The 27,001-nt window shown below is 42.3% G+C and overlaps 1 protein-coding gene across 4 annotated transcripts in view; it reads right to left on the bottom strand.

The window, feature by feature from the left end:
* LOC134452490 (sodium/calcium exchanger 2-like) overlaps positions 1-27,001 on the bottom strand; it is a 55,763-nt gene that overhangs the window by 11,048 nt on the left and 17,714 nt on the right. For 2 of the 4 annotated variants that reach the window (XM_063202896.1, XM_063202895.1), the window contains 9 exons: positions 16,821-17,089; positions 14,268-14,438; positions 11,518-11,655; positions 9,973-10,200; positions 7,708-7,968; positions 5,794-5,919; positions 4,412-4,732; positions 2,706-2,909; positions 772-932 (listed from right to left, as the gene is read on the bottom strand). In XM_063202896.1, the coding sequence (XP_063058966.1) occupies positions 772-932; positions 2,706-2,909; positions 4,412-4,732; positions 5,794-5,919; positions 7,708-7,968; positions 9,973-10,200; positions 11,518-11,655; positions 14,268-14,438; positions 16,821-17,039 (1,829 nt within the window). In that variant the 5' untranslated portion in view covers positions 17,040-17,089. Of the gene's footprint in view, positions 1-771; positions 933-2,705; positions 2,910-4,411; positions 4,733-5,793; positions 5,920-7,707; positions 7,969-9,705; positions 9,712-9,972; positions 10,201-11,517; positions 11,656-14,267; positions 14,439-16,820; positions 17,090-27,001 lie in introns of those variants that run through there. The other 2 variants (XM_063202897.1, XM_063202898.1) reach the window with 2 other exon arrangements.

Here is a 27,001-nt window from a genome sequence, read left to right as displayed (position 1 = left end):
TTTGTATTAGACAGCAGAAGCAAAGAGTAGAACTCGCACACCAGCAGCCGATGCAATAATTGATTTATTGCTTTACATAATGTACAAGTGATCAAGGTGCTACCCAAAAAGTGCAAAACGTTTTCGGTCACCAGACTTTCCTCAGTGCAAAAAAACCCCCAAAAAACAACTTTTGCACTTTTTGGGTAGCACCTTGATCACTTGTACATATGTAAAGCAATAAATCAATTATTGCATCGGCTGCTGGTGTGCGAGTTCTACTCTTTGCTTCTGTGGATTATCGCTTTGGAACCAACGCACCCACAAGGACTGGAGTTACTGGCGCGACACCCCTCTGTCTTTTGTTTGTATTAGACAGCACATTCATTTGATTCAATGAATGAATGAATGCATAAATGAATGAATGAATGAATGAATGAATGAATGAATGAATGAATGAATGAATGAATGAATGAATGACGTCAATTCAATTTCACTTTATTGTGGTCTTACCTGGCCTCAATTTTATTGAAATAAAAAGACCCTTACAACCATAACATAGAGGGCAACAGAAGGAGAAGGAAATATGTAATGTAATTTATCAAGGACATTTGATTACACTACTACAGCTCAGGTCATAATCTTCACGTCCAAGTGAAAGTGAAGTGAAGTGAAGTGAAAGTCCAACTGGGAGACTCCAACTCAGTATACACAGTATACACTCCAACACAGTATACTGCACACAACGAAATTGCATTTATGCCTCGAGATGCTTGAGAGGTCATACAGTACCTGGTCACTTCGTTGATGAACTCCAGCTCTCCCTGCGTGTGCTCGTAGTCGATGCCGTGGCGTGCGGTGCCGTCCTCCGTGCGGTAAGGTACCGCTACCGTGCCCCGCACCCCCGAGCTCCGCGTCACCGTCACCTCCACTGCCCCCGAGCTCTCGCTCACCTAGACACACACACACACACACACACACACACAGAATAAGGGCTGTGTGTGTGTGTGTGTGTGTGTGTGTGTGTGTGTGTGTGTGTGTGTGTGTGTGTGAGTGCATGCGTACAGTGCAATCACTTAGGGCGGAATTCTCCCGTCTCCACTTAAGTCGGTTTTACGCGCGCACCTTTTACGCGCTTTCATCTTGCGCGTATTCTCCCCTCTGGAACGTCGCCGCACTCCTTGCGCTTAACTCTGAAAAACAGCGTGTAGCCCAACATGGGTGTGATATATGATAAAGGGGGGGTTGTCTCTTCGCCAAGTTCATCAGTTGTGGCTATCAAGAAACCAAGGAGCATGGATTTTCAGATCAACCGTGAAAACCTCGGCAGTCCATTGAGATCCAAAAACTGAACTTTAACTTTGAATTTAAAACCACGTGCCAAAAGTTCTCGTGCAAAAGCATTTCAAAATCAAACTAAATCGAAGATTGTTTTTGAATAGGCCTGAATTGGATGGCTGTCCAGACGATTGGAACAGCATTATACTCTTTGGTCTGACGTGCCTTGTTCACTTGCGCATGGTGCAACGAGGTTGATGTTTTGGTTGCAGTCCGTGGGCACAAAATTATATATTCCTCATACTAATTCATTCATTGCTTGCATTTGTTTGTAAGTTCACCGATATGATAACATGCTCTGGGGCCACAGGTAATGTGGAATTGTGTAGTTTAGAAATAGGACTACTGAGAATTGAATTTCTATTTGGACTCACGCTGACGGTACTAACGGAACATCAACAAATATACCGTGGAAAATGTTCAAAATGCGAGCCAAGTGAACAAAAGTCAACAAAAGTGATCAAAGTGGCTCTTGACCTTACTACAGCCCTTTGGTGTGCGTAAAGGCAAACGTGTGTAAGTGGACGGGAGAATGCGCCTAGAATTAATTTACATGAGAAACTCGCTGATTTTGGCCTGGCCCCACCCAAAGTGCGCAGGTGGTGAAATCCCGCGTAAACCCCGCTTAGTCACAGACTTGAGGCTGTTGCGCGCTTTTTTTGACTTACGCGGGTGGGAGAATACAGCCCTTAGTGTATACTGTAGCAGTGTATTGCTCAACTTCTCCCATTAAAGCACCTCAAAGACAACTGCCCTCATCTAATCTGTGGCTAATAGGACTACATAAATGTTCACAGCCCTAACTAAGGAATGTGATAGAAATTACTGTATACTGTACTTACATACGTCTGTCTTTGCTTACAAGCTGTGTCTACCATAGGCTTGTTGTGAAAAAAAGGGTGATTGTCAAATTGCAGTCTGTTTCTTAGGGGTGTAAATAATAATCGATATGTATCGGTGCATCGATCCTACGGCTGACGATCGAATTGATTCGTAACATATCACATCGTGGGGCATCGTTCAGTATCGATAATATAATCGAATCGCATGGCCCTTACCCAATGTTCTAGCTGTTAATTGTGCAACATACAGTAAGAGAAGTCGAAAAGTCATTGGAAAAAAATCTAATAGAATAGAATCGTATCGTATCGTGGGGCAATCTTAAGTATCGAAAATAATTTTATTGCATGTGCCCTTGCCCAATGCCCTAGCCGTTAATTGTGCAACATACAGTAAGGAAAGTGGAAAAGTCATTGGAAAAAAATCAAATCGTATCGTGGGGCATTCTTAGGTATCGAAAATAATCGAATTGCTGCCTTAAGAAATCCATATCGAACCGTATCATCATGGAAGCAGCTGTGATTTTAACACCGCAAGCTCTCGCTCACCCGCAGCTCCTTGTGCACGAAGGAGAAGATGCCGGCGTGGTCGTCGTCCAGGATGGTGACGGTGGCCGACTGGGGTTCGATGAGGCGGAGCTTGGTGTTCTCGGGACCCTCGCCGCTGTTGGGGCCCTCGGCCTCCCGCAGGTCCTTCAGGCGCACGAAGAAGTGCTCGTCCTCCTCAAACATCTCGTCGTCGATGATGCCAATCTATGGACGACCAACATCAACATTAAAGGGACACTGTGCAGGAAATGGCCGAAAAAGGTACTGCAACTACGCTGCTTATTGAAAATGGGTTGGCCATCGCCAAATTTGATATTTACATGAAAGTTTACAAAGTAATAATGAAATATTTTCTAGTATGGTCCAAGTAGAGTCATTTTTGCAGCTAAAAATGGCTATTTTTGGAAATTCAAAATGGCGGACCATGGAGAAGATCCCCCTTTTCATGTATGAAAAGTGCAATTTTTCCAGTCATAATGAATACTTGGAATTTGATGGTGGTGGTATTCATGAAAAAGGTAACATTAGTGAATGGGCAGCATGAATTCTGGAAAAAAAGAACTAAAAATCTCACACAGTTTCCCTTTAAAACATCTCTCTTCCTGGCCTGACCGTTGCCTAATGGTTAACGTCACAGGGTTGCAGGTTCGAATCCCACCCTGCTGCAGCTAGCACAATGCCAAACATTGAGTTTCAATTAAACTTTGAATGATGGATAAAGTCATGCTTTCTGAAGGCAGAGCGCCAACGAATGCTCTCCCAGACCTAGAAGTGGATCTCATGAAGCTGTGCGGAACTACAGGTCGGGCAAGAGGCAGGCAATATATTTTTTTTTAAAGTAAAAGCCAACTTGGAAACTCCAACTCCCATTGAGCCAGTTTATATGGCCGCAATAATCAGGTTATTGGAATAAACAGGTTATTGGAGTAAACGGTTTATTGCTGTTCATATGCAGTCCGTCGGTTGCCTCTGTTCCACTAAAGTGTGTGACATGAAGCTAGAATTTAAAGCTTATGATTGGCTACTTATCATTCTAGAATGTCAATAACCTGATAGTAACCCGATTATGCTGGATACATGTCTTCAGAAATCAGTTTATTAGCCAAAAACCTACCTGTGCAAATCGGATTTCTCATAAACCGATAACGGCAATAAACCGATTATGAAAACTGTTTATTCAGGGGGGGGTTTAAGCACTGGTTGATTACTTCCCCCACTAACCTGGCAAAACCGGCAAGCTTTGGGCTACAAGTCTGACGCCCTAACCGCTTACCCATGACTGCCCCATATTATCCATAATATTATCCCCTCACCTTGATCTCCTTCCTGGTGTCTCCCGGTTTGAACTCCAGCGTGCCCTGCGCATACTGGTAGTCTGACCCGGACGACCATTACAACAACATTACAACATCACACTTCCTGTCCTGACCGGTTTGGGAGGTGGTCTTAACATCAAAGGAGTTGCATGTTCGAATCCAACCCTTCCGCTATCTACTGCAACCCATGGCTAAGGTGCACTTGAGCAAGGCAACCTACTCCACACTGCTCCAGGGACTGTAACCAATATCCTGTAAATAATAACTGTAAGTCGCTTTGGATTGAATGTAATGTAATGGTTCATACCTGAGTATGAATGAAAGTTTTCAAATCTTTTAGGGCTTGTTTTTAGGTAATACCAATACCCACTTCACTTCACCCCCCCTCACCTTAATCTCCTTCCTGGTGTCGCCCGGTTTGAACTCCAGCGTGCCCTGCGCGTACTGGTAGTCGGATCCCGAGTTGGCCGAGCCGTTCTCGGTCTGGTAGTCCACCAGGCAGGCGTTGCTCCGCTTGCCGCCCTGGCAGGTGACCCACAGGCTGACGGCGCCGCAGTTCTCGCTGCACTGGTACTGCGGCTGCTCGAAGGAGATGCAGGTGGTGTTGGCCAGGTCCACCTCGGCCAGCGCCGCCTCGTTGGCCCGCCGCGTCTGTCGCTCCGCCGCGTACTTCCTCAGCACGTTGCCGGCGCCGATCATGGCGCGCGTGACCTGCAGTGCACCCAGGGCTTGACGTTAAAGGTGGGGTTGCAGGTTAACCATTTTAAGAACATGTACTATTATGACATCACGTTGGGGGTTCCACAGGCTCATAGGAGTCTATGTAAAACCTTAGAATCCCACCTTTAATTTTTTTTTCGCTCGCTGGCCATTGTGGCTGGTGGTTTTCCCAAGTCACCAGCCATTCAGGTATTCTACTAGCCACAAATTTGAAAATGTTTCTTTTTTTTTTTTTTTTTTTTTTTTTACTTATCATGACTCTTCATAACTTCAGAAGATGAGGTGTTAAAGCAAGAAGATGAGTGCACAGCTTTCTACATGGACATAAATCATACAAATAGAAAATGAGTAACTGAGCTTTTTCTCAAACTTCTACAAACAATTGATACACAATTGATATACTACAGGGGCAAAGTGCAGTATACTGTATTGCAGGCTATTCTGACATGTCATACCATAGAGTAAGCTACCTGCCAAATTGGCCAGTGACACTGAAATTGTTACCAGCCACAGCCAAGTTTTACCAGCATTTAGACCAGTGTTTCTCAACCAGGGTGCCGTGTGCCCCCTCAGGGGTGCCGCGGAAACGTGCCTGAGAAATAAATTATGTAATATAGCAGTATAGCAGCACAGTAAAGTATATTTAGGTCGCCCCAGTAAGCTGCAACTTCGAATCAATGTAGGTTGTGTGGCGTCTCCAAATGTGTTACTTTACTAAGCTTGTGTGGTATCGGATGCAATGCCATGTTACGGCTTGTTGATTTGGGGTGCCTTGAAATTTTTCATGAATTGAAAGGGTGCCTCGCCTAAAAAAAGGTTGAGAAACACTGATTTGGACGGTTGGCAGATGACAGTGTCAAGGCCTGACCTGCACGCGGTAGAAGGCGCGGCTCTTGCAAAGTGCAGTATACTGTATTGCAGGCTATTCTGACATGTCATACCATAGAGTAAGCTACCTGCCAAATTGGCCAGTGACACTGAAATTGTTACCAGCCACAGCCAAGTATTACCAGCATTTGGCCGGTTGGCAGATGCCAGTGTCAAGGCCTGACCTGCACGCGGTAGAAGGCGCGGCTCTTGCGCTGGGCCACCATGCTGTTGTAGTTGGCCATCTCGATCAGCTGGTCCAGGTCCTTGTCCGGGTGCTTCTGGCGCAGGTCCTTCAGCATCTGGAACATCTACGTACGTGGGAGGAAGGACCATAATAAGGACCATAATGATAATAATAATAGTAATAATAATAATAATAATATAATGATAACTAGATTGCATTTCCTCACAGAAAATGCTGGAGTATGCTTGCCCTCCATGCATTTCGCTGCCCCTCATGCATGCGTTGGCCTTCATGCATGTGTTGCTCTTCATGCATTCTCAGAGCGCGCGCACACACACACACACACACACACACACAAACACAAACGACCCATCAGAGAAAAGGCAAAAATGTGTTTTCTTATTGTAACGCCCCCTGTAGACAACATTGTGCAATTGCATAGATTTGGTGTGCAACCTTTGGGGGTAGGCAAGGTCAAGAGTACCAAATAGCTTTAACCCCTTAGCGCAGCACTATGGCTCTCTGTAATGTCATAGCAATGTTGTTATGATATAGTTAAGCATTTTCAGCAAGTGAATAGGAGCGCCGCCGACCCCAGCTGCAGTAAGAGGCTACATTCCTTGGCTTAGGTTCCTGGGCCAATACATTGAGGCCATTGGTCCACAGTGTTAATGGGGCTGACATTGACCTAAAACAATTTAGCTAATTGTGGCGCCCCCCAGGTGCCGATTCACACGAAAATTTGGTATGCAGCCTCAAGCTGTAGTGAGGAAGGATAATCTGTATCGATTGTCGTTGTGATACGAGTAGGTGCTGCCGAGATATGAGCTCACTTCCTGTGTGGCATCTTCGCCGCCAACTTCGATTGGCTCCTGTTCAAAGACGGTTCAATAGATCGTTCCTTAACTTTCAGGGTAGATGTATCCCTGTCCGAAGATACCCTGGTAAACAATCCGCCAAAAACTGTGGACGGGGCGCAATTTTTATTGATTTTTACAAAATTCAAAATGGCGGGAAAACTATCCTGAGTTGGATTCATTGCTTCGCCGCTGGCAAGCATACTAATAACAATACATATTTATTGTTTATTTATCATTTATTAGTCTCCTCCTCCTTTTTATGATGCTGCTAATGCACTTTTACTGATGTACTTTTTTTAACAGAAATATCTCTACTTTTATAACATCTGTATTTTTATCTATCATATACTTTCAACCTCCTGGTCTTGCGTCTTTATGTATGTCGTCTGCTTTTTGCACAAACTGTACGTACGTTACTGCTGCAACACATGAATTTCCCCTCTGTGGGATAATAAAGGGCATACTTACTTACTTACTCACATAATATAGCACTTTTCATAACACTCAAAGACACTTAACTTAAACCATAAACAATGTAATGCAGTGGAATGAATGGAAAATATAGCAATATTAATGGGTAAAACTGCATTAATATCGCTAGATGTTCCATTAATAGTTTGTCTGCTAATACTGCAAGAAATCCACTGTTAGGCTACAGTAAGACTATGGTTGGTGGGTGGCTGGGGTTACACAAATATTCCAGTCGAAAAGGGAGTCCCACTGATGTTAAAGTGTGTGGGTGAGTATAATGGCCTTGTTCAGAAATTACAACATCTGTTATACAGTAATAAACCTCAACATTAAATACTTTAATACATGAATAAAAATTCATGAAGTGATACATGTTTGTATTATATTGCTTTTGGATGGCTAACTAATCCGCGAGTAACTTTGAACAATGATCCCTTCTAACATTCGGAGGTTGGGATATGCTGTAGCATCATATTTGAATAAATTCTGCATCTCTTCTCCTTCTTGCTCTACAGTATGTCTATGCAGTATTACGTCTATATGCTGCTGTTATGACTAAATTCTGCATCTCTTTTCCTCACCTCCTCTCGTTCTCGCTCTATGTCTCTGCTGTTGTCCGTGGACACGATGGTGCTGGTGGAGTTGCTGGTGGACTTCTCCTCCATGATGACGTCAATGCCCTTGGGAGCCAGGCCGCCCTCCGTCTCGATGATGATGCCGTGGCGCTTGTCGGCACGGTAACGCTTGTGGAGGTACTTGTAGAAGAGTAGCCTGCGGTCGGCGATCCAGGACTGCAGCACGCACAGCGGGAAGAACAGCAGAGTCACCAGGGCCTCCCATACCTACAACACACATCACATTACATTACATTACATTACATCACATCACATTACATCACATCACATTACATTACAACTATACTGTGCCTCCCATACCTACTGTACAATAAACATTACATTACATTACATTACAACTATACTGCGGTCGGCTATCCAGGACTGCAGCACGCACAGTCACCAGGGCCTCCCATACCTACAACAAACACGATCAAACAGGCAAAAGTTTTTTTTTTTTTTAATTATTGACTCCCTCGCTCGCATACCTTTATCATCCCTCTCCCATACCTACAAGACACACCATAAGACACACCATAAGCTTGGTAACACTTTACTTGACGCCGGTGTCATAAGCATGTCATTACAGTGTCATGATAGTGTCATGACACAGTCATAGATAAGTCATAAACATTATGTTCATGTCATAAACATTTTATGACTGTTGGCCAAGTGACATTCGGTTATGGCAAAGACAACAGTCATAAAATGTTTATGACATGGACATAATGTTTATGACACATGCATAACTGTGCCATGACACTATTATGACACTGTAATGACATGCTTATGACACCGGCGTCAAGTAAAGTGTTACCCAAAGCTTAAAGTCTCTGATGTTTGTTAATTATCTCCAGGGCTGTTGCCAAGTCGACAATTGTAGAGTCCAAGACAAGTCCAAGATAGCCAGTGTTATATAAATAAAAGTAGCCCCTTAATGCACGCCGTACCTCCTGTGGCACGCTGTAATTGACATAGAAAGTTTACTACTATAGTACTACACTACCATGACAGTGCCCGGGGCCTTTAGTATTACATTATGACTTAGTAATTGCCATCCTGGTAACAGCTAATTTAAAATGCCGTGTCTTAAAGGGTTAAGAGAGACTCGGGCAAGACCAAAAGCGAAATTTGGCAAGACCAGTGTCCGAGTCCAAGACTCGAAGTCCAACTACTAACGAGTCCAATTCAAGTCCAAGTCCTTATAAAAGTGGACTAGACTCGGACTCAAGTCCTAGTCCGGACTCAAGCACTACTGACCTGGTGATCACAATGAACATTGCAGATTCAGAGGAAAAACATCTGTAAAGGCATCTGGTAGGGAAGGCTGTACCAGAGACACAACTGAGAAATGGTTTTAAAGGGACACTGTGTGAGATTTTTAGTTGTTTATTTCCAGAATTCATGCTGCCCATTCACTAATGTTACATTTTTCATGAATACTTACCATCACCATCAAATTCTAAGTATTCATTATGACTGGAAAAATTGCACTTTTCATACATGAAAAGGGGGATCTTCTCCATGGTCCGCCATTTTGAATTTCCAAAAATAGCCATTTTTAGCTGCAAAAATGACTCTACTTGGACCATACTAGAAAATATGTGTTTATTACTTAGTAAACGTCCATGTAAATATCAAATTTGGCGATAGCCAACCCAGTTTCAATGATCAGCATATTTGCAGTACCTTTTTTGACCATTTCCTGCACAGTCTCCCTTTAAAGGGCCGAGAAAGAAAGTGTAAGCAAATCACTTGACATGCGGCTAACTGAATGCCTATAGAATTCATCATTCTTCTGCAATGCCTACTGCAATACTCATAGCCTGGTATCCCTGTATATGAACGTACAACAACAAACAAACAAAAACAAAAGCATCGGTCCCCTGATGACTATCGTCGGCCCACCAGGAAAATGCCCTGTAATATGCCAGAATACCAGTCCAGCCGTGTATTGAAGCGTACCTGTACAATGCCCTGTAATATGCCAGAATACCAGTCCAGCCGTGTATTGAAGCGTACCTGTACAATGTCATGAAAAATATCCAAGGCACTCTTCTTCTTGGTTAAAATGCTTTTAATAAACGCATTTTAACCAAGAAGAAGAGTGCCTTGTACATTTTTCATGACATGGATGGATCCTTAGTAAAGGATAACCAAAGAGCACCTTCACCAAAACTTGACTGAACGCCGAAGCCCTCTGACCCTTTTTCTTTGTTCTGGATCACGTACCTGTACAATGCCAGGGCTGATGACGGCCAGGATGAGGTAGAGCCAGATGTAGGCGAAGATGCCCCAGAACGCCGTGATGAAGAAGACGCGCAGGTGCTTGATCTTCCTGGTCTCGTTGTTGGGGATGGACGACACGCAGAGCCCAATGATCACAAACATGTTGAAGGCAGCGCTGCCCACGATGGTGCTCGGCCCCAGCTCTCCTGCTGTAAAGCCATACCCACAGATCTGCAGTGGTGGAAGATGTGGTACAGATTACGTACAGCTGTTTAGGTACACGGTAGTCAGAGAGAATATAGAATGTACTACTACAGTATAGTTGGTAGCCTACGGCCTCTGTACAAATATGGAGCTAGTTGGTCATTATACCGATGTTTTAACTGAACAGGGTACATAAGAGATGACAGGGTATATACAGTATGTGTGCATACTGCTTATGGTATGTACAATATACGTACATATACTGCACATATGCATATTACAGTATGTGCACATTGACATGTACCTCTATAGCAGACAACAGGGTAGGTTATATGTTTGCATGTACTTTGTATTTACACATTACAGGATTGACTGTAACAGAAATCAGGGTATTTGATGTGTGTGTATGCTACGTAGGTAATTTTTCTTACATGCAAAGCGTACTTGTACCGGCATGTTTCATATGTGTATACGGGTCAATCAGGTATTTTTGGGTTCAGACGTCAGGCGGTAAAACCAAAGAGGGTGGAGTAATAAAGAGGCTTCGAAACCCGCCCACCCAATGCAAAAGTGTGTGCTCAAGTTGGGTCTCCTAAGGGGACGTTGTCCCCTCCTTCTTCTATTTTTGAGGTGTTTGCACGAGAAGTGCGCTACCGCCATCTACAGCGCTAAGGGGACTCCATTTATTCTCAACCTCAGGACTCCGAAGGTCTCCTAACCGAAGGTCTCCTAAAGGGACAGAATGACTTATCTCTGTCTAGAGTACCTCTGGTAAAACCATGGCTACAACCACGGTGTGTATGTAGCTTCGGTGCCCCCTGGTGGAGCAGAGCTACACACACTACCGTCTGGTACACAGCCAAAGAGCACGCCATGGGTTCAGCCAGAAAATAGACGGAGCATTAGCTGTGCTGCAGCTAATATACTGCAATGAATTTATGTACTGCAATGAATATGCTTCTTAGATTAGGTGCGCTGTGGTGCAGCGCGCTAAGCCCCCCACATTTGGGCTTACATGCCCACGGGGGAACCCTGTTCGAGACATGCCGGGGTCATTTCCCGATCCCACCCGGTCTCTCTGTCCCACTCGCTCCCTGTCACCATCTCAGACTGTCCTATCAAATAAAGGCATAAGAGCCCCTAAATATATATAAAAAAGAATATTATGCTTCCTAGACAATCCACTAATTTAATAAATAACAAATAATTAAAAAAAATAAAAATAATTTCATCCATACAATAGTGTCATTAGTAGCACCAGTAGTGGTAGCACCACCCCTGATGTGTGCTACTACTAAAACGTACCGGTATACAATATGTGTAAGTGTGAATGTTGGCCTGTACCTCTATAACAGACAAGAGGATTTCAGGAGCAGACGAGCCCAAAGCCATGAGTGTCAGGTTGGAGACAGTCTCGTTCCATATCCTGACTTTGGTAATGGTTACCTCTCCATTTGCATCTGTGACTTTCACTTCTCTCTCCTGTGGTGCGGTGGCGAAAACCAAAAAGAAGACAGTTGAGGTCAGTTGAGGACATTTAAAAGCAAGAAACTCAGTAAAATCTTCATAATAGCCTTCACGTGTCCATAGATCCATGACACAAATGCACCAGCACCAGGACACTTCACTGACTAACACTGTATCATTGTAACGTAAACTATCCCTGTACGGTAAGAGTAGTAGATTATGAGCTACAAAATCCATCAGTAAGTTCTAAAGTCTTTGCAGATCATTGTTAGCATTATCTTTATTATCATTAGGCAAGGGCGCCGGAACGGGTTTTAAAGTGCTGTTGCATTTTTTTTTCTTGATTCTTTATTTCTGAAACATTTTATTGCTGCTGCACTCCACTCATTTGTCTGCAGTAAAAGCTGAGAAAGCCTCATGTAGGGAGCCCAAAAGTGGGGATGTGAATGCACCACTGTATCCCCCTTTCCGGCACCTACAGTATGTCATTAGGCTATGACTAGAGGGAGGTCTAAGTCAGGGGTCCCCAACCTTTCTGGGCCTGAGGGCTACCAAGGGCTATCCGTGGGCTACCGAGGGCTACTCGAGGGCTACTGAGGGCTACCCGAGTTCTACTTTTGTTCAAAATCCTCTACTGATGTCTTGGCATCATTCTCAAATCACACTATTATTGAATGATAATTTACTTATAGGTTATAAAGAATAAATCATTTCATATTTAAATCAAGAAAAACATTAACTGTGACTAAAATCTGCTAGTCGTCACTGTTTAATATTAACATCCTTGGTGGGCACCTCAGAAGCTCCTGGAGGGCTACCTGGCGCCAGTGTTAGCAGCAGACTTAGGCCTTTATTTTTAAAAATTGATATATTTTTTTATCCCTTTGGATGTAAACATGGCATGTGGATGAAAGAAAAATACATGTGTTTCATAAATATCCAGTTTTAAAAATGTCCATTTCAAGGAGCGATTCTGTTTAGGGTGTGTAAACAAACGGTCCTAAATGGATGCATTTACAACAACTGTAACAGAGAAAAAACACGCACATTCGTCTCCAAAAGTTTGGATGCAGGACTAGCAAAGTCACATGGAAACTGAAAATAAAGATTGAGACACCAAGCTCCTGTTTCTCTTACTTTTGTGTGACCTGAAACGTGACAAACGTTTGTGTGAGAAACGGGAGCTTGGTGTCGCAAAGTTTATTTTCAGTTTTCAAGTGCATTTACAGCAATATCAGGGTTTTAAACACAAAAGCAATCAAACGGGCACAAACATTTGCAGTGTGGTAGGAAAACACGCTCATCTCGCTCAGCACTCTCGATTCCCACAGCTCTCCAGTTCTCAAGGAGCCAAGTCCACAATGGATGCTGCTCTGATTATTCACACTCTCTAACCAGGCAGGCATATCATAAATAAGTAAACAAGTAATGTATGGCCCTCTGGCTAAAGCTCCCTTGACTAGATTGCTGTTGATCATCCGTAAACATTTAAACACACTATGGTGTGGAAAAAAGGTGTGAAGTGGAAAAAACAGTCCTTTTCCGGGAGTTGTATGTCAACCTTAGAACCGGGTCATCAAGGCGCACTCTAACTTAAGCAAAGAGTAACTGATGGAGTTTAAAAGACAACTACGGTATGTGTCTACGCAAGCCAAAGAAAACAAAAGCACAAAGAAAAAAAATCGGCCTACAATATGTCTAAAAAGAGACCAATGCTATGGTAGCAGTGATATCATATGGCAGTCACAGACCATGCCTGCAAAGCCATAGGATATGGATATACATATTTTTTAATGATAATTGAGGGGGTTTGATTACACATATGCAGATATTTTTAGGAACCCATTAACAGATTTACATATTCTGAGTCTGTTAAGCGACACGGTCCATGTGGATCAAAAAAATCACCAATGTCGTGTCAGTTTCGTAGAACTCTAATTAAAAAAATATCTGACAAAATGCTTACAAAAAAACATTCATATACGTGTTTACACGGTCTAATGGATATTACAGCGAGGAGGGCAATACAAAACCGTAACATTTAATCCAACAGCTGAAGCACACAAAATCATCAGACAGATACACGTGGCTATTAGCAAAATCACCAGGATGAAGTGCATTGCGCAGAGGGAGGGAGAGGTCAGGAGGGATTCGAGCCTAATCCACAACCCCCAGATTGAAAGACCAACTCCCTTAAAGGGACACTGTGCAGGAAATAGTCAAAAAAGGTACTGCAACTATGCTGATCATTGAAACTGGGTTGGCTATCGACAAATTTGATCTTTACATGAAAGTTTACTAAGTAATAAACAAATATTTTCTAGTATGGTCCAAGTAGAGTCATTTTTGCAGCTAAAAATGGCTATTTTTGGAAATTCAAAATGGCGGACCATGGAGAAGATCCCCCTTTTCATGTATGAAAAGTGCAATTTTTCCAGTCATAATGAATACTTAGAATTTGATGCTGGTGGTAAGTATTCATGAAAAAGGTAACATTAGTGAATGGGTAGCATGAATTCTGGAAATAAACAACTGAAAATCTCACACAGTGTCCCTTTAACAGTAGCCCAAGGCTGCCACCACAACACTTTGCATCCAGTCCGGTCCAGTCTAGTCCAGTTCAGTACCTGTGAGGTGATGACCTCTATGGCAGCCATGAAGCGGTCGGCGATGATGGAGACGCCGAGGAACATGTAGATGAGACATGCAAAGTAGAGGATGGCCCTGCCCGCCTGCTCCCCCAAGCTGGGCTTCAGGGGCAACCACACGGGCAGGAGCACCCCGTCCTTACACACCACCTGAAACAACAAGCAGAATACCAGAGATTCTTTAAGTATAGAGATATGCCAACATAATAGGTTTCTATGGGCACCTAACATGACCAGGTTCCGGTCTGCCTAAAGGGGCGTGTCATAATGCTCCTAGCATTGAATAGAACAGTCCTCAGGTCTGCCTAGGTCTGCCTAAAGGGGGATTTCCCCCCCAATAATAGAACCCGGAAACAATGGGCCAATGGAACCTCTCTCTCTCTACTCTCTCTGATAATACATCATGTAATACATCTTTTCTCTCTTACGTCTACGTCACAATGCTATATCATAGATGTATCTGTCAAACTAAACACTCATTTCTGGTCATTTTTATCTTGTCTACCTCAACTCGCAGAGTATGTTTTTTTTTGTACATTTGTCTAATCTGAATATGTTGATATGAAACAACGCATAATAGATCATGCAATACATGAACCAAAGTGAACCAAAAAGTGAACCGACAGCAAAAGGACTCAGTTCTGTTTTTGTTCATATTGTGAGTTTATTACAAAAAAAACCTGCTAATCTTTCTGGTCCCATTAGGCTTTTGTGGTATGTGAGTCATCTTTTTCATCACACCAGGTCATCTAGAGCTCTGCTTAAGTGATTACACCTAGTCACAAGTCTTTTCAGGACACATAAGCGAACCGTACTGAGACCACATCAACAAAGGTCTCAGTACGGTTCACTTCCAAGTGGTCTGGGTACACTTTGGAGCGTTCACACATGCGTAGAAAATGCCGAGTCACAGGTCTGAGTTCACTTAAATGGCTGAAGTGGACCAGGTGTGGAAACCCTATTACTTCTAGATCATAATGCTATATCATAGATGTATCTGTCAACACTCATTTCTGGTCATTTTTATCTTGTCTACCTCAACTCTCAGAGTATGTTTTTTTTTGCACATTTGTCTAATCTGAATATGTTTTTGTACATTGCCTTTTTATTTTTTCTTTAGTTTTTAACCTGTGTTATATGTGTCTTAAATGTCCATGTGGGCATTATGTGTATTTATGTAAGCTACTTCACACCTGAATTTCCCCCGGGGATCAATTAAGTTTCTCTACTCTACTCTACTCTACTAACAAGACTGTAATGGCATAGCACTCTGCATTCTATCAGGCTTGTACGAAATTCCGAATTGAATGAATTGAAATTCAAAGTAATGCCATAACACAAACACTAGGTGGTGTCGTTGCCTTGAATTTCTTTTAATCTAATCTCCACCCATTGAAAGTACATAAAACACCACCACCTAGTGTTCATATTATGGCATTACTGTGAATTTCAATTCATTCAATTCGGAATTTCGTACAAGTCTACATTCTGTATACCAGACGGGTGTAAATAATAATTGTTTTGTATCGATGCATCGGGTCCTACAGCCGGGTATTCAATTAATCGATTCGTTCACAACAGAATCGAGTAAAGGTTATTAATCGATTAATCAATTTTTCTTACTATTTCACACATTTTGTGAGGAGTTTTATTTGGCACATGCAGTAATAATACTGAGTGTAATAATGATAATAAAGTTCCTCAAATAAAATGCATGTAGATATTTCAGCTTTTATTCATTTATTTTAGATTTCACACATAAGCTAAGCTTGAAAAGTAAATAAAAGTGAACTTTTGATTTGAATCAAGGAGCATTATTAAGTATCGTAAATAATTGAATCGTTGGCCTGAAATCGAATCACCACAAAGGCTCTAATTTAGGCTGGCGGTATGCTTGCTGTAGGATACACGAGCGCGTTCACGATTCGTTCATGAACGCGTTAACTTGCGCAATTCATGTCAATTTTACGCACGTTAGATACTGCATCCAAACAAGTGTGTTAAGTGTAATATCTTCAAACTCGCTGGGGGCGATCACAAGAACGACTGCACAGTTCCATACGAGTACTTCTGGGGAAAACGACGATGGCGACAACTTTTCAAGACTGTCTCGAACTTGTCGAAAATTACAAACATTCGATTTGCGATCATATTTTCCCGTTGCACTTTGACAAAGGAGCGTGCAAATACAGAAGTAGCAGTATCGTCTCCTTGCCCGGGGACTCCCCCGGAGTCCCTATTTTGTTTTGTTTACAGTCTGTGTTCCCAATTATCACAATGCTGTGCTCTCTGCCCCCTGGATGACACCGCCAGTATTTTGCGTGTTGGTCTACTGCTTTTAAAGCAAGCATGTGCAGTCGGTTGCTTGCGCTGACTCGCATAATTTGCGGCTCGCAGCAAGCGTGCCGAGGGCTTTACACCCCTACTATACACTGGTGCAAAACAGCATTTGCTCTGCATTTATGTTTTTACTATTATTTGCAGTTTATTTGGCAGGGACAAATAAATAGCCATCATCATCATTATCATCACCTGTTCCGTGCATGACTGTTTCTGGGGCACCGTGCCTGAGATGCCCCCGCTGCTGTTGCCCGGCGTCGACAGAGGGAGGGTGAGGGAGGCCGTCTCGCCCGGTCGAGAGTGGAGGAGGACGAGGAGGAGCAGGAGGAGGAGGCGGAAGGGACGACGGAGGAGGAGAGGGCTCCGGAATGGCAGTTGTAGGGACGGCAGGGGGGAGAGATCACCGTTCATCTTTGTGTTGGTATCTTTGCTTTGGGTCGATCAACACAGGAAGGGAAGACCTGCACCAGACAGAGGAAAAGAGATCGGAGAAAGAAATATGATTACATAACAGACTTAACATAACAGATGCCCTTATCCAAAGCAACATACAGTGCAGTCAATTAGACACAGGATACAGTCCCTGAAGAAGTGTGTTGTTAGATGGCTTGTTAACAAGTCCGACAGGCGGACAAAGATGCGTCCACTTGTTGCTTATTGATGTAAATTCATGAATACAATGTAATGTAACACGAAATGATGGCAAAGATTGTATTTTGGCCGATTTAGAGAATGCACTTCAGACGGACAGACCGACAGACCGACGGACGGACATAACCTCTTCCAGAGATGCTAGGACGCATCTAAAAAGCCGTTCAGCCATAATGATACAGGAGGAGACCCGGGGGGAGACCCTTCAATCCCACAACCATCTGCCTAAACATTCAACCACAACTGTCTCGCTAGGCTACAGCAGCCTGAAGAAAATGCATGATAACACTATAAAAAATGCAGGGCAAGTTCAACACTTAGAGAGTCGATTTAACGTTTTCTAGAGTGTAGGTGCTGAATTAACACTGCATTTTTCCACTGTGTTCATTGTATATCACTGTACAGGTACAGTATTTATAGAGAGTGTTGCTCATAGATTGATTAGGAACACCAGGGCCACTGCCAGCCAGACATCTGAAAAGTACAAAAAAATAATAATTTCAATTTACATTTATTTAAAATTCTAATAAATGTACATTTAAATTATTATTCTTTTAATTTTTTTCTTCTTAAATGGATTTGAATGCTGAAAAACACACATCACACATCTGTCATGGATTATTACCTCCGCCAAGGAGGTAATGTTTTCGGTCGCGTTGGTTTGTCTGTCTGTCTGTGTGTTTGTTTGTCTGTCTGTCAGCAGCATAACTCAAAAACTAATCAACGGAATTCGACGAAACTTTGTGGGTTTGTTGATAATGACCCAAGGAACAAGTGATTAAATTCTGGTGGTGATCCGGATCACAAACCGGAACCAGGACTTTTTCAAATATTCTGTCAGCAGGATAACAAAAAAACTAATCAACTGATTTGGACAAAACTTTGTGGAGCTGTTAGTAATGACCCAAGGAACAAGTGATTAAATTCTGGTGGTGATCTGGATCACGAACCGGAACCAGGACTTTTCAAAAGATTCTTCGCCATCTAGACGCCTCCTAGTGAACAGAAATTGAATTGTGGGAACACCACAAAAACAAGGCAGACAGACCTAGGGTGTAACATAGTCAAATGTATCAAGCAGCTTCCTTGGCGGAGGTCTGCGCTCTCTGATTACTTCTAGTTACATAATTGAATGCCGTGTAAAAGTGTATTTCCTTTCTATACTCTTCAAAAGTGAAAGGCTCCTCTTGAGTTACCCGTTTGGAGAGACACAGACCACAAGCATAGTTGTAATAGGAGCCTTAGGCAGCGGTAACACATTTCTATGCTTTGACATGAGAAGGCCTCAGTAGATGAAACAAACCATTTGCTTGATCTGTCTGATTTGTATCACATAACCTGTTGGCTGGTGGTGGAGGAGTTAGATCAATGGAAGCTACTATCGATCTACCGGATAATTATTATGCCCCCAACGTGCTGGATACAGACGGTTTTCTGGTCTGTTGATGGTCCGGCCATCAAAGATTCGGAGGCATCAGAACCCACACTTTGGAACCGCCAGGTTTGACCCATTTTCATTGCTAGCCAGGCAGGTGGCAAGTCCTGCACCTCGTGTGACAACAGCACATCTCCTCATGGCCACACACACACACACACACACACACACACACACACACACACACACACACACACACACACACACACACACACACACACACACACACACACACTACTCTTTCTCTCAGTGCACTTGACATAATGAAACATTCATGTGTGTATGAGTTACATGCTTCGAAAAGGAGCCTCTTTTCAAGGAATAATGGCAATTTAGCCCTTGAAAAGCACTAATGAGGTTTAGGATGACAACACATGAAACACATGAAATAATGATAAAACATTTGCCAGATTACACTGTACTGTATGTGCACAGCTACAGTAGTATGTTCTTGTTTTAACCCATTTCAGCCTAAGGCCCTTTCCAAAAATGCCTGCAAATGCCTAAGCCCTTTTTGGAAAAGGCCTATAAAAACCTAAATATCTCACCTTCCCAAGCACAAACATAAAATGAGCTGCAATACTTAGAGGGAGAAGGATTTCTGAATGCTCTTGTTCTCCAACTTTGTAGACTCCAAACTGTAGGTGCTCTTGAAGTAAGAAGACCTACAGTAAGTCCTTTCATTTAGAGCGTGATGGCACTAGGGCCAACTTCAGGCAACTCCACAGGTCGACAAGGATTGTTATGATTAAAAACCCTTTATTTTATCTGGGGCATAGTAACACTGGTAAAACCGCAAACTGGTTGTCGGTTTTACCAGTGTTACTATGCCCCAGATAAAATGAAATGAGATGCATTTAAAAGCTAAGGCCCTCCTCGTGCATTAGTATGTGTTCAGTTAGCTCTAACATGCCCACATTTTTAATAAAAATCTCAATTCTCAATCTGAGCAGTGTCCATACAGCTCTAGGCACCCACGTACTGTAGGTCAATGCAGCGTATGTGCAGCATCAGGCTTAAATGGGTTAAGGGGTCTAATACTACTGTTGTGTGTAGTTGCTTTAATTAGTATAATATACTGTATGCATTACTGTATGTAAATGTCATTTCTTGTTTATGGTGTTTCTTGGGGTTTTTTTTCTTTGTTTTTTTAAGTTTTTTAAAAATTCATTGTTACAAATTTCTTTGATTATTTTATGATGGTTATGAATGATTAATTGCTGAAAAAGATCTTAAAGCTCCATCAAATTCTCCTGAATAAAGTGTGGTGGATGACGACGTTGCCATTGCGCATTATGAGTAACCCAACTCTGATTGCACTGAAAAAAGGTTTGAAATGCTTGATTCATTTTTAAGCAACCGCTGCAAATCAGTTGTTTCATGGCCGCAGCCGGGGCCATTCTTGTGGCGTGTAAAAGGCCCATTATGGCCCCGCATGGCGGGACTGGACTGGGGTAGACATAGGGCCCGGGCACTTTTAACTTAAAGGGGCCCCTCATAATTAGCGGCGCAAAACTGACTCACCGGTGGGCCCCGCACCCTTGTGGGCCCCAATTGTTTTCTTTTTAAATTAAATTTATTTTTCTAACATTTCTGAAAATAGTGGCCCACAAGGGTGCGCGCGGGGCCCACCGGGAAATGCCCGCTATGCTCAATGGCCAGTGGCCCTGACAATCTCCAAACATGCAGCGGGCACATGGCTTTGTGCTGCAGCCCGGGACAGCCTGCCAACAGTATCTGTCTTGAGCGCACCTGAGACAGACAAAAGGGCAGAATCACGTTTCAGTCCCTATGACCTCCCTGTCGCGTCAGCAGAGCTACTGTTTTAGAGAGATACCTGCAGTGTGCTCTTCTCTCCTCACTACACTACTCTTGCTCAGTATAAGTGGGAGCCGCATTAAGTTATTGCTTTACTGGGCAGAAGTTCTCCAAAATATTACTTTTTTTTCACCCCCTCTATCGCAACGTGTTGAGTTGACACGTATCTTCCATTATTTCCATTTAAACCACCTCAGAGACTGAAAATCCTATACCTCTAATAACGGCTTAATACACTTAACAACAGGTTTTAGGTAATGTAAGCGGCGCCATTGTGCATTTTCTGCACAATTTTGGCCATAATTACTTAACTGTCCCTAACCTTTTTTGGTATCGTATTTTTCGTTTGTGACGTGAGCATGGTCAGTTTTCCTCTGATCAGGTTCCAGGTTGCCCTAGCCTGGCGGGAGAGACTCGGCTGCTAAAATCGAATTTCAATGTGTTGCCTCTCTAAGCAGTCACTCTGGGCTTTCCTCACCAACAATATATACACTATTATACAAATTGTGAGTGCAAGCCTCCAGCGCTGCAGTATACTTGACACATTACTCCAAGCCAAGGTAAAGTAATGGACTACCTGAGCAAGCCAATATCACATTCATCGTCCTGCGCATTGATTCAAATGTCAACAACACCTCAGGAAATGTAGCACGTAGGCCTACAGGTATATAATGTTTCACTACTGATGTTCAATACTAATATAGGCCCATCAATTGCCAAATACACAATGCTCAAAATGAGGGTAATGTAAATATTTTTCAGTTAAGTCCAATGCTTTAATACTGTCTTATTGTGGAAGTACTTAATGTTTTTAAACTGCTTGATTGCTTGGTTAGTTGATGAATTAGTTAAATGGTTAATTAATGGGTTTCTTAATTTTTTGATTGATTGATTGATTGATTGTTTGATTGATTGGTTAATGATTGACTGACTGATGATGCTCAGACTGAAATGTATCCATTACTAAAATGTAATGCAGACGGTCAATCAGACACGCAACAACGCCAAACTAAAAAATAAATGACATTTGTCTGTCCACACTTCAATTTTAACACAGAGTATCACCAACATATATATGGATGATTATTAGATATGCCACAGAACAATGATATCCAACCCTCTGAATAAACTACATTAAGTACATCCAGTGGATCTGATACAAAATCCTCGCTGTGAATTGCAGACAAACAAACTCAATGTGGGCAATGAACTATGTATCTTTTCAATTGTAAACTTACCCAACAAGTCCTTAAGCCGTGTAGTGACAAGAGGAACACAAATCTGTGCAGATCTTTTACACACATGTGCTACACAACATGTCTTGCTATGGTACTTGCTGTGTGGTGTCCTCAATCTTTGTTACTTTGAAGTAGGCTTTCTCAAGTTGGACAGCCTTTGGAGATGGACCCAAGAATACTGTTTAACCAACATTTGCATGCAGGGATGGATAACAAAAGTAATGGGTCACTTGGGTTTAAAATGAATATGCTACACTGATGGTGCAAAGTCTAATCTTAGAAAAACATGCTTTACTAGAGTTGCTTCAGTTGTTAGATGAATGAACGCACACAGCGTTTGAATTACAAGGAGAAGTGGGTTGGCACTTCCCAACAAGGATGGGGAGAACGAGGTAAGATATCGTTTTTGGGCCCATTCGTCAGTCCCTGTCTGTCTGTGAGCAACTGTGCACCAAAACAAAAGGGCGGAACTGGATTAAAGTTTCAGGCCTAGTGAACCCTCGATAACCTCATTAAATTCTAGACCAATTTGGTTCAAGGTCAATTCACCAAATTGCTATTATTCAGGGCGAGATTAGTTTTAATTTAGGCTTCACCAATTAATTCAGTCTGTCACTATTTTCAGAAGAAAAAGAAATGGTTCAACAGCTAAAACTTAGTTTATAGTTTATTTTTAGCATAAAATACAAGGTAAGTGTGTCTCTCAACCAACGAATGTTTTAGGTGCTAATCTATCATCAAAAACCAGGCCTAGATATGGCTATGGAATATGGAATGTTTCCACGTAGTAACTTCCCCTGATTTTTATTTCCTAATTATTTCCAATTCTTGTCATAGGCAGCAAAATAAGCTTACGTGGGAAGTTATGGTTAACTTCTCTTCACAAAACTGAGGTACTTCACTTGCAACCAAGGCTCTAAATTAGAACCCGCCAACCGGCCAAATGCTGGTGAACATTCAGTTTGGCTGGTATAAAATACCACCTTACTAACCACTTAGTCCAGGGATATCAAACTCAGGCCCAGGGGCCAAATTTGGCCCGCGAAGCCATTTTATTCGGCCCGCGAAATCATTTCAAATATCTATTACAGTTGGCCCACATACACCTTAATGTATAGCGTAACATGACTTGAACATGAAATTTGCTGTGTCACGGGATGTGCAGATACATTTGAACTAACAAATATGATGGGAAATAGTGTATGTGAAATTTAACTATGAATATGAAGTGCATGTGCACACAATTTTAGTCCATTTAAAAAAATAAATGTTGAGTTCGGCCCGCGACTTCTTGCCAGATTTTTATTTTGGCCCTCAGTGAATTTGAGTTTGACACCCCTGACTTAGTCCCTTTCGTGAGTGTGTGTTTGGCTAGTAAGATTAACATCTACGAGCCATTTTGGCTGGTGGTTAAAAAACATTAAGAGTCCTGCTTCCAACTCCAACGTTTTCCAGATGGCATCAGACCTACAGTAGCTGTGCAGACTCAAAATCCGCTTGGCCGGAAAATTTGATCCACTGTCTACCGTGCAAGGTTGCTAACATAGATAGGAAAAGACAAAACAAACAAACAAACAAACAAAGCGAGCCAAACAAACGGACCCCGTTTCCCCTCGGGGTGACAGGTTAATGACTCATCCGCAGTGTATCCGCTACGCTAGGCTAACAAGGTGGCGTATCATTGGGATCAGCTGAGAGGTCAGATAAGTGGCAGCTCTTTCATCTCTCTCCACCAAGTCTGCTATTATCTGTAAGAGGATCGCGTTGGGGTTGGGGTTGGTGGTTTGTTTTTAACATACAACTCAAAGATTTTTATTTCTTTTTTATTTCAAATTAATGCAATTAATGAAGCTGTAAAACTAATGTTATTCCATAAGTGTGCTTTTGGTGATGCATCTCTGCAAAACAAACTCAATTCAATATGGATCGGGATAGTACACATGGGATACATTTTGACATCATGAAATTGGTGATGACTCAACAATGATTCAACATCTGATTGTTCTGATTGTGCCCAGCATATTAGAACAAAAAAAGCGATGCCAAAACGCAATGAAGTGGAAGTAGGGAAGAGGGAGCCGGTGCAACAGACGTGATGGTAGACAGATAGCTAAGCCAGCAGGTGTCCATTTCCTTGGCAACTCGTCCTAACAACCAATAATCCTGTCACCTTAGAAGGAGCCGCGGTCTCAACTTCGGCTCTGCCACCGAGTGAGCAGGGCTATGCAATATTCAGCGTGCAGCGGGAGCAATGTCACACAAGCGCAAGTGCTCTCTCTCCCCCAAACATGCATGTGTGCACACACACACACATACACACACACATACGCGCCATTACAGGCAAACTGCTACCCTTTACAAACCAACTGCTGCCGCACTGTCGCTGAGTGAACAGGTTATGCAATATTCAGGAACGGGGAGTAGGGACACACACACACAGTAACACACACAGACAAACACACACATACATACAGTACACGCATCCCCTCTCTGAACTACCCGCACGTGTGTGTGCACACACAGATACGGTATACTGTACAGGCTTCATATAGACAAACAGTTGCTCTTTAAATATCTGCTTACACAGTAAAAGGGTATAGTCTTCTCTCTGCTGTACAGTGTTGGTAATCACTGCCTGCTCTTTACGTTGCATCACACTGCTTTAAGCAGACTGCGTGTGTTAGTGTTTGTGCGCGCACGCTCGCGCGTGTGTGTATGTGTGAGTGTGTGTGAACGTGTGAGAGAGAGAGAGAGAGAAAGAGAGAGAGAGAGAGAGAGTGAGAGAGAGAGAGAGCATGTGCTTATGTGAACTGCTATGAGGCTGATTGCTGTACTCAAGTGTGCATAGTATTTCTACTGTAATGTACAATAATGTGTGTTAGGTCTCTTTGTGTATGTTTTGTACAGTATTTGTGTATTTATGTATGCTGACAGACACCTTAAATTCCTTAGAGCAGAGCCAATGTTATAAACTTACTCTCATCAAAATTGTAATGCTGTGTCTTAATCTGTCACTTAAAGCTCTCTGTATTGTCATAGCAATGTTGTTATGATGTAGTTGAATATTTTCAGCAAATAGTGAATAGGCCTGCCGGCGACCCCTTCTGCACTAAGAGGTTACTTTCCTGCGGGATTAATAAAAGTGCTCTACTCTACTCTACTCTACTGTACTCTACTCTACTCTACCCTACTCTACTGTACTGTACTCTAGTCTACTCTACTCTAGCCTTCTCTATTCTACTCTACTCTACTCTACTCGACTCTACTCTTCTCTACTCTACTCTACTCTACTCTACTCTACTCTACTCTACTCTACTCTTCTCTACTCTACTCTACTCTACTCTACTCTACTCTTCTCTACTCTACTCTACTCTACTCTACTCTACTCTACTCTACTACTCTACTTCATCTTCAATACTGTGGAGGGACATACAGTGAATCGGGTACATGGGCAGTGCAGTGCCCATCTTTGCTCGAGAGGACTTCTGGTACAGGAACACTTTATATTAATGTCTGCTTATAAAGATGTAGATATAGAGAAATGTAGATGTAGATATGTAGATATAGTAAATGCAGATATAGACAAATGTTTTTATTATTAACTAAATGTATTCATGCTTTATAAACAAATAATATGTTCAAGATTTCACAAACCTTTTATCATATCATTTTTATTCATTTACAAACAATTTGGAAATGTTTGATGAATGTGAAATCTTAACATAAAATGTCCCAGTCATTTACAAAAATGTGTTAATGTTTTGTTCATCATTTGTTCATTATTTAATAAGTCTTATTACTGCTTTATAAGCGGACATTATTGTAACCCATTAACATTATTGTAACCCATTAACATCTTTGTTATCAAACATAACTGTAGATGAACAGCGCTCCGGGCAAAAGGAAATCCTTCCTCATGGACAGAGACCATTGGAATCATTGCTACATTTAGTAACCTAATGAACCAACATGGCGGCCACATTGGAACATTCCATCTACAGTAATAGAACTTCAGGGACAATGAGGTATCTAGGAAACGATTTACCGTATGGTAGAATAGAATATATAATCAAAGGTATGGTTGCACCCAAAGATTCTTTTAACCATCTCTGTAACAACCACACAAGTTATTCACAACAATATGAGACCCACTAGGCTTTCCTAAGAAGGTCACCTCTCCTGCATGTAATCCACATTCATTACATCCACCACCGACAAGACAAGTGTCGTGTCCTATTAAATGATATATTACTGATGTATCAATGATTAATTAGCTTAATCTCTTCTACTCTTCTCAAAGTAATTAGTTTGAGCAGCTAAGCAATGCTAAGCCCTTTTTAATCTTTGCACTACCACTCAATATTATAATATAACACTAAGTGCACAGGATTGTTGATGTATTCTTTTGGGAAGATGATGCTTCTATCTACATTTAGCAAAGAGACAGACCAACAAAGGTACACGTGAGGTAGCCCACACACACACGCACACACACACACACGGACGCACACACGTACGCACACACACACACACACACACACACACACACACACACACACACACACACACACACACGCACACACAGACACGCACACACAAGTTCGTCAGTAGCAAGAGTAGTAGACTTTGCAGCAGTGGACATGTACAACCCTGTCCGACTGTTAAAAAATAAAGAACAGAAGACTGTGGCACTCCGGTTTCTTATTTTTTTACTTTTTCTCAAAGGCAAATAGACTGCCTTTCAGAAGATAGACTGCCTTTCAAAATAAGAACCCAGAGTGCATTAGTCTCCTGCTCTTTGTTTTTTGATGTCTACTATACCCACTTACTAGAGCACCCGTGTTAAAAAAGTTTGGATCCACGCAGCCCTTTCCGTTTTTTCCCTTTTTTCTGACCAGTCTGGCTGTTGTTTCTTTCTACCGGTCTCAATGGAGTAGATAGCTGAGGCGCTCTGATGGATGCGCTCCAGCCAGAAATTGACCTTCTGACCTTTCGCACACACCAAAGTGTTTTTGCGTCTGCAGCTTCCAACTGACCTATCCATCCTCTACTATACAGCGGACCCAGCTCTAAACAAGAGTGGAGAAACCACCTACTGTTAGTGAAAGTCCTGCCATATAGTCCATCAGCTTCAAAGAGCTGTCTGGGAAATGTATGCACAGATTATCTAACTGTATGTACGTCTGTTTATTTGGTATTTGCTCCCCATAACTCATTTGGGCAGGCGAAAT

Source organism: Engraulis encrasicolus, chromosome 7 (genome assembly GCF_034702125.1).
Source record: "Engraulis encrasicolus isolate BLACKSEA-1 chromosome 7, IST_EnEncr_1.0, whole genome shotgun sequence".
Lineage (NCBI taxonomy): Eukaryota > Metazoa > Chordata > Actinopteri > Clupeiformes > Engraulidae > Engraulis > Engraulis encrasicolus.
Note: the sequence above shows the minus strand (reverse complement) of the source record. Positions and strands in the feature narration are given on the sequence as shown.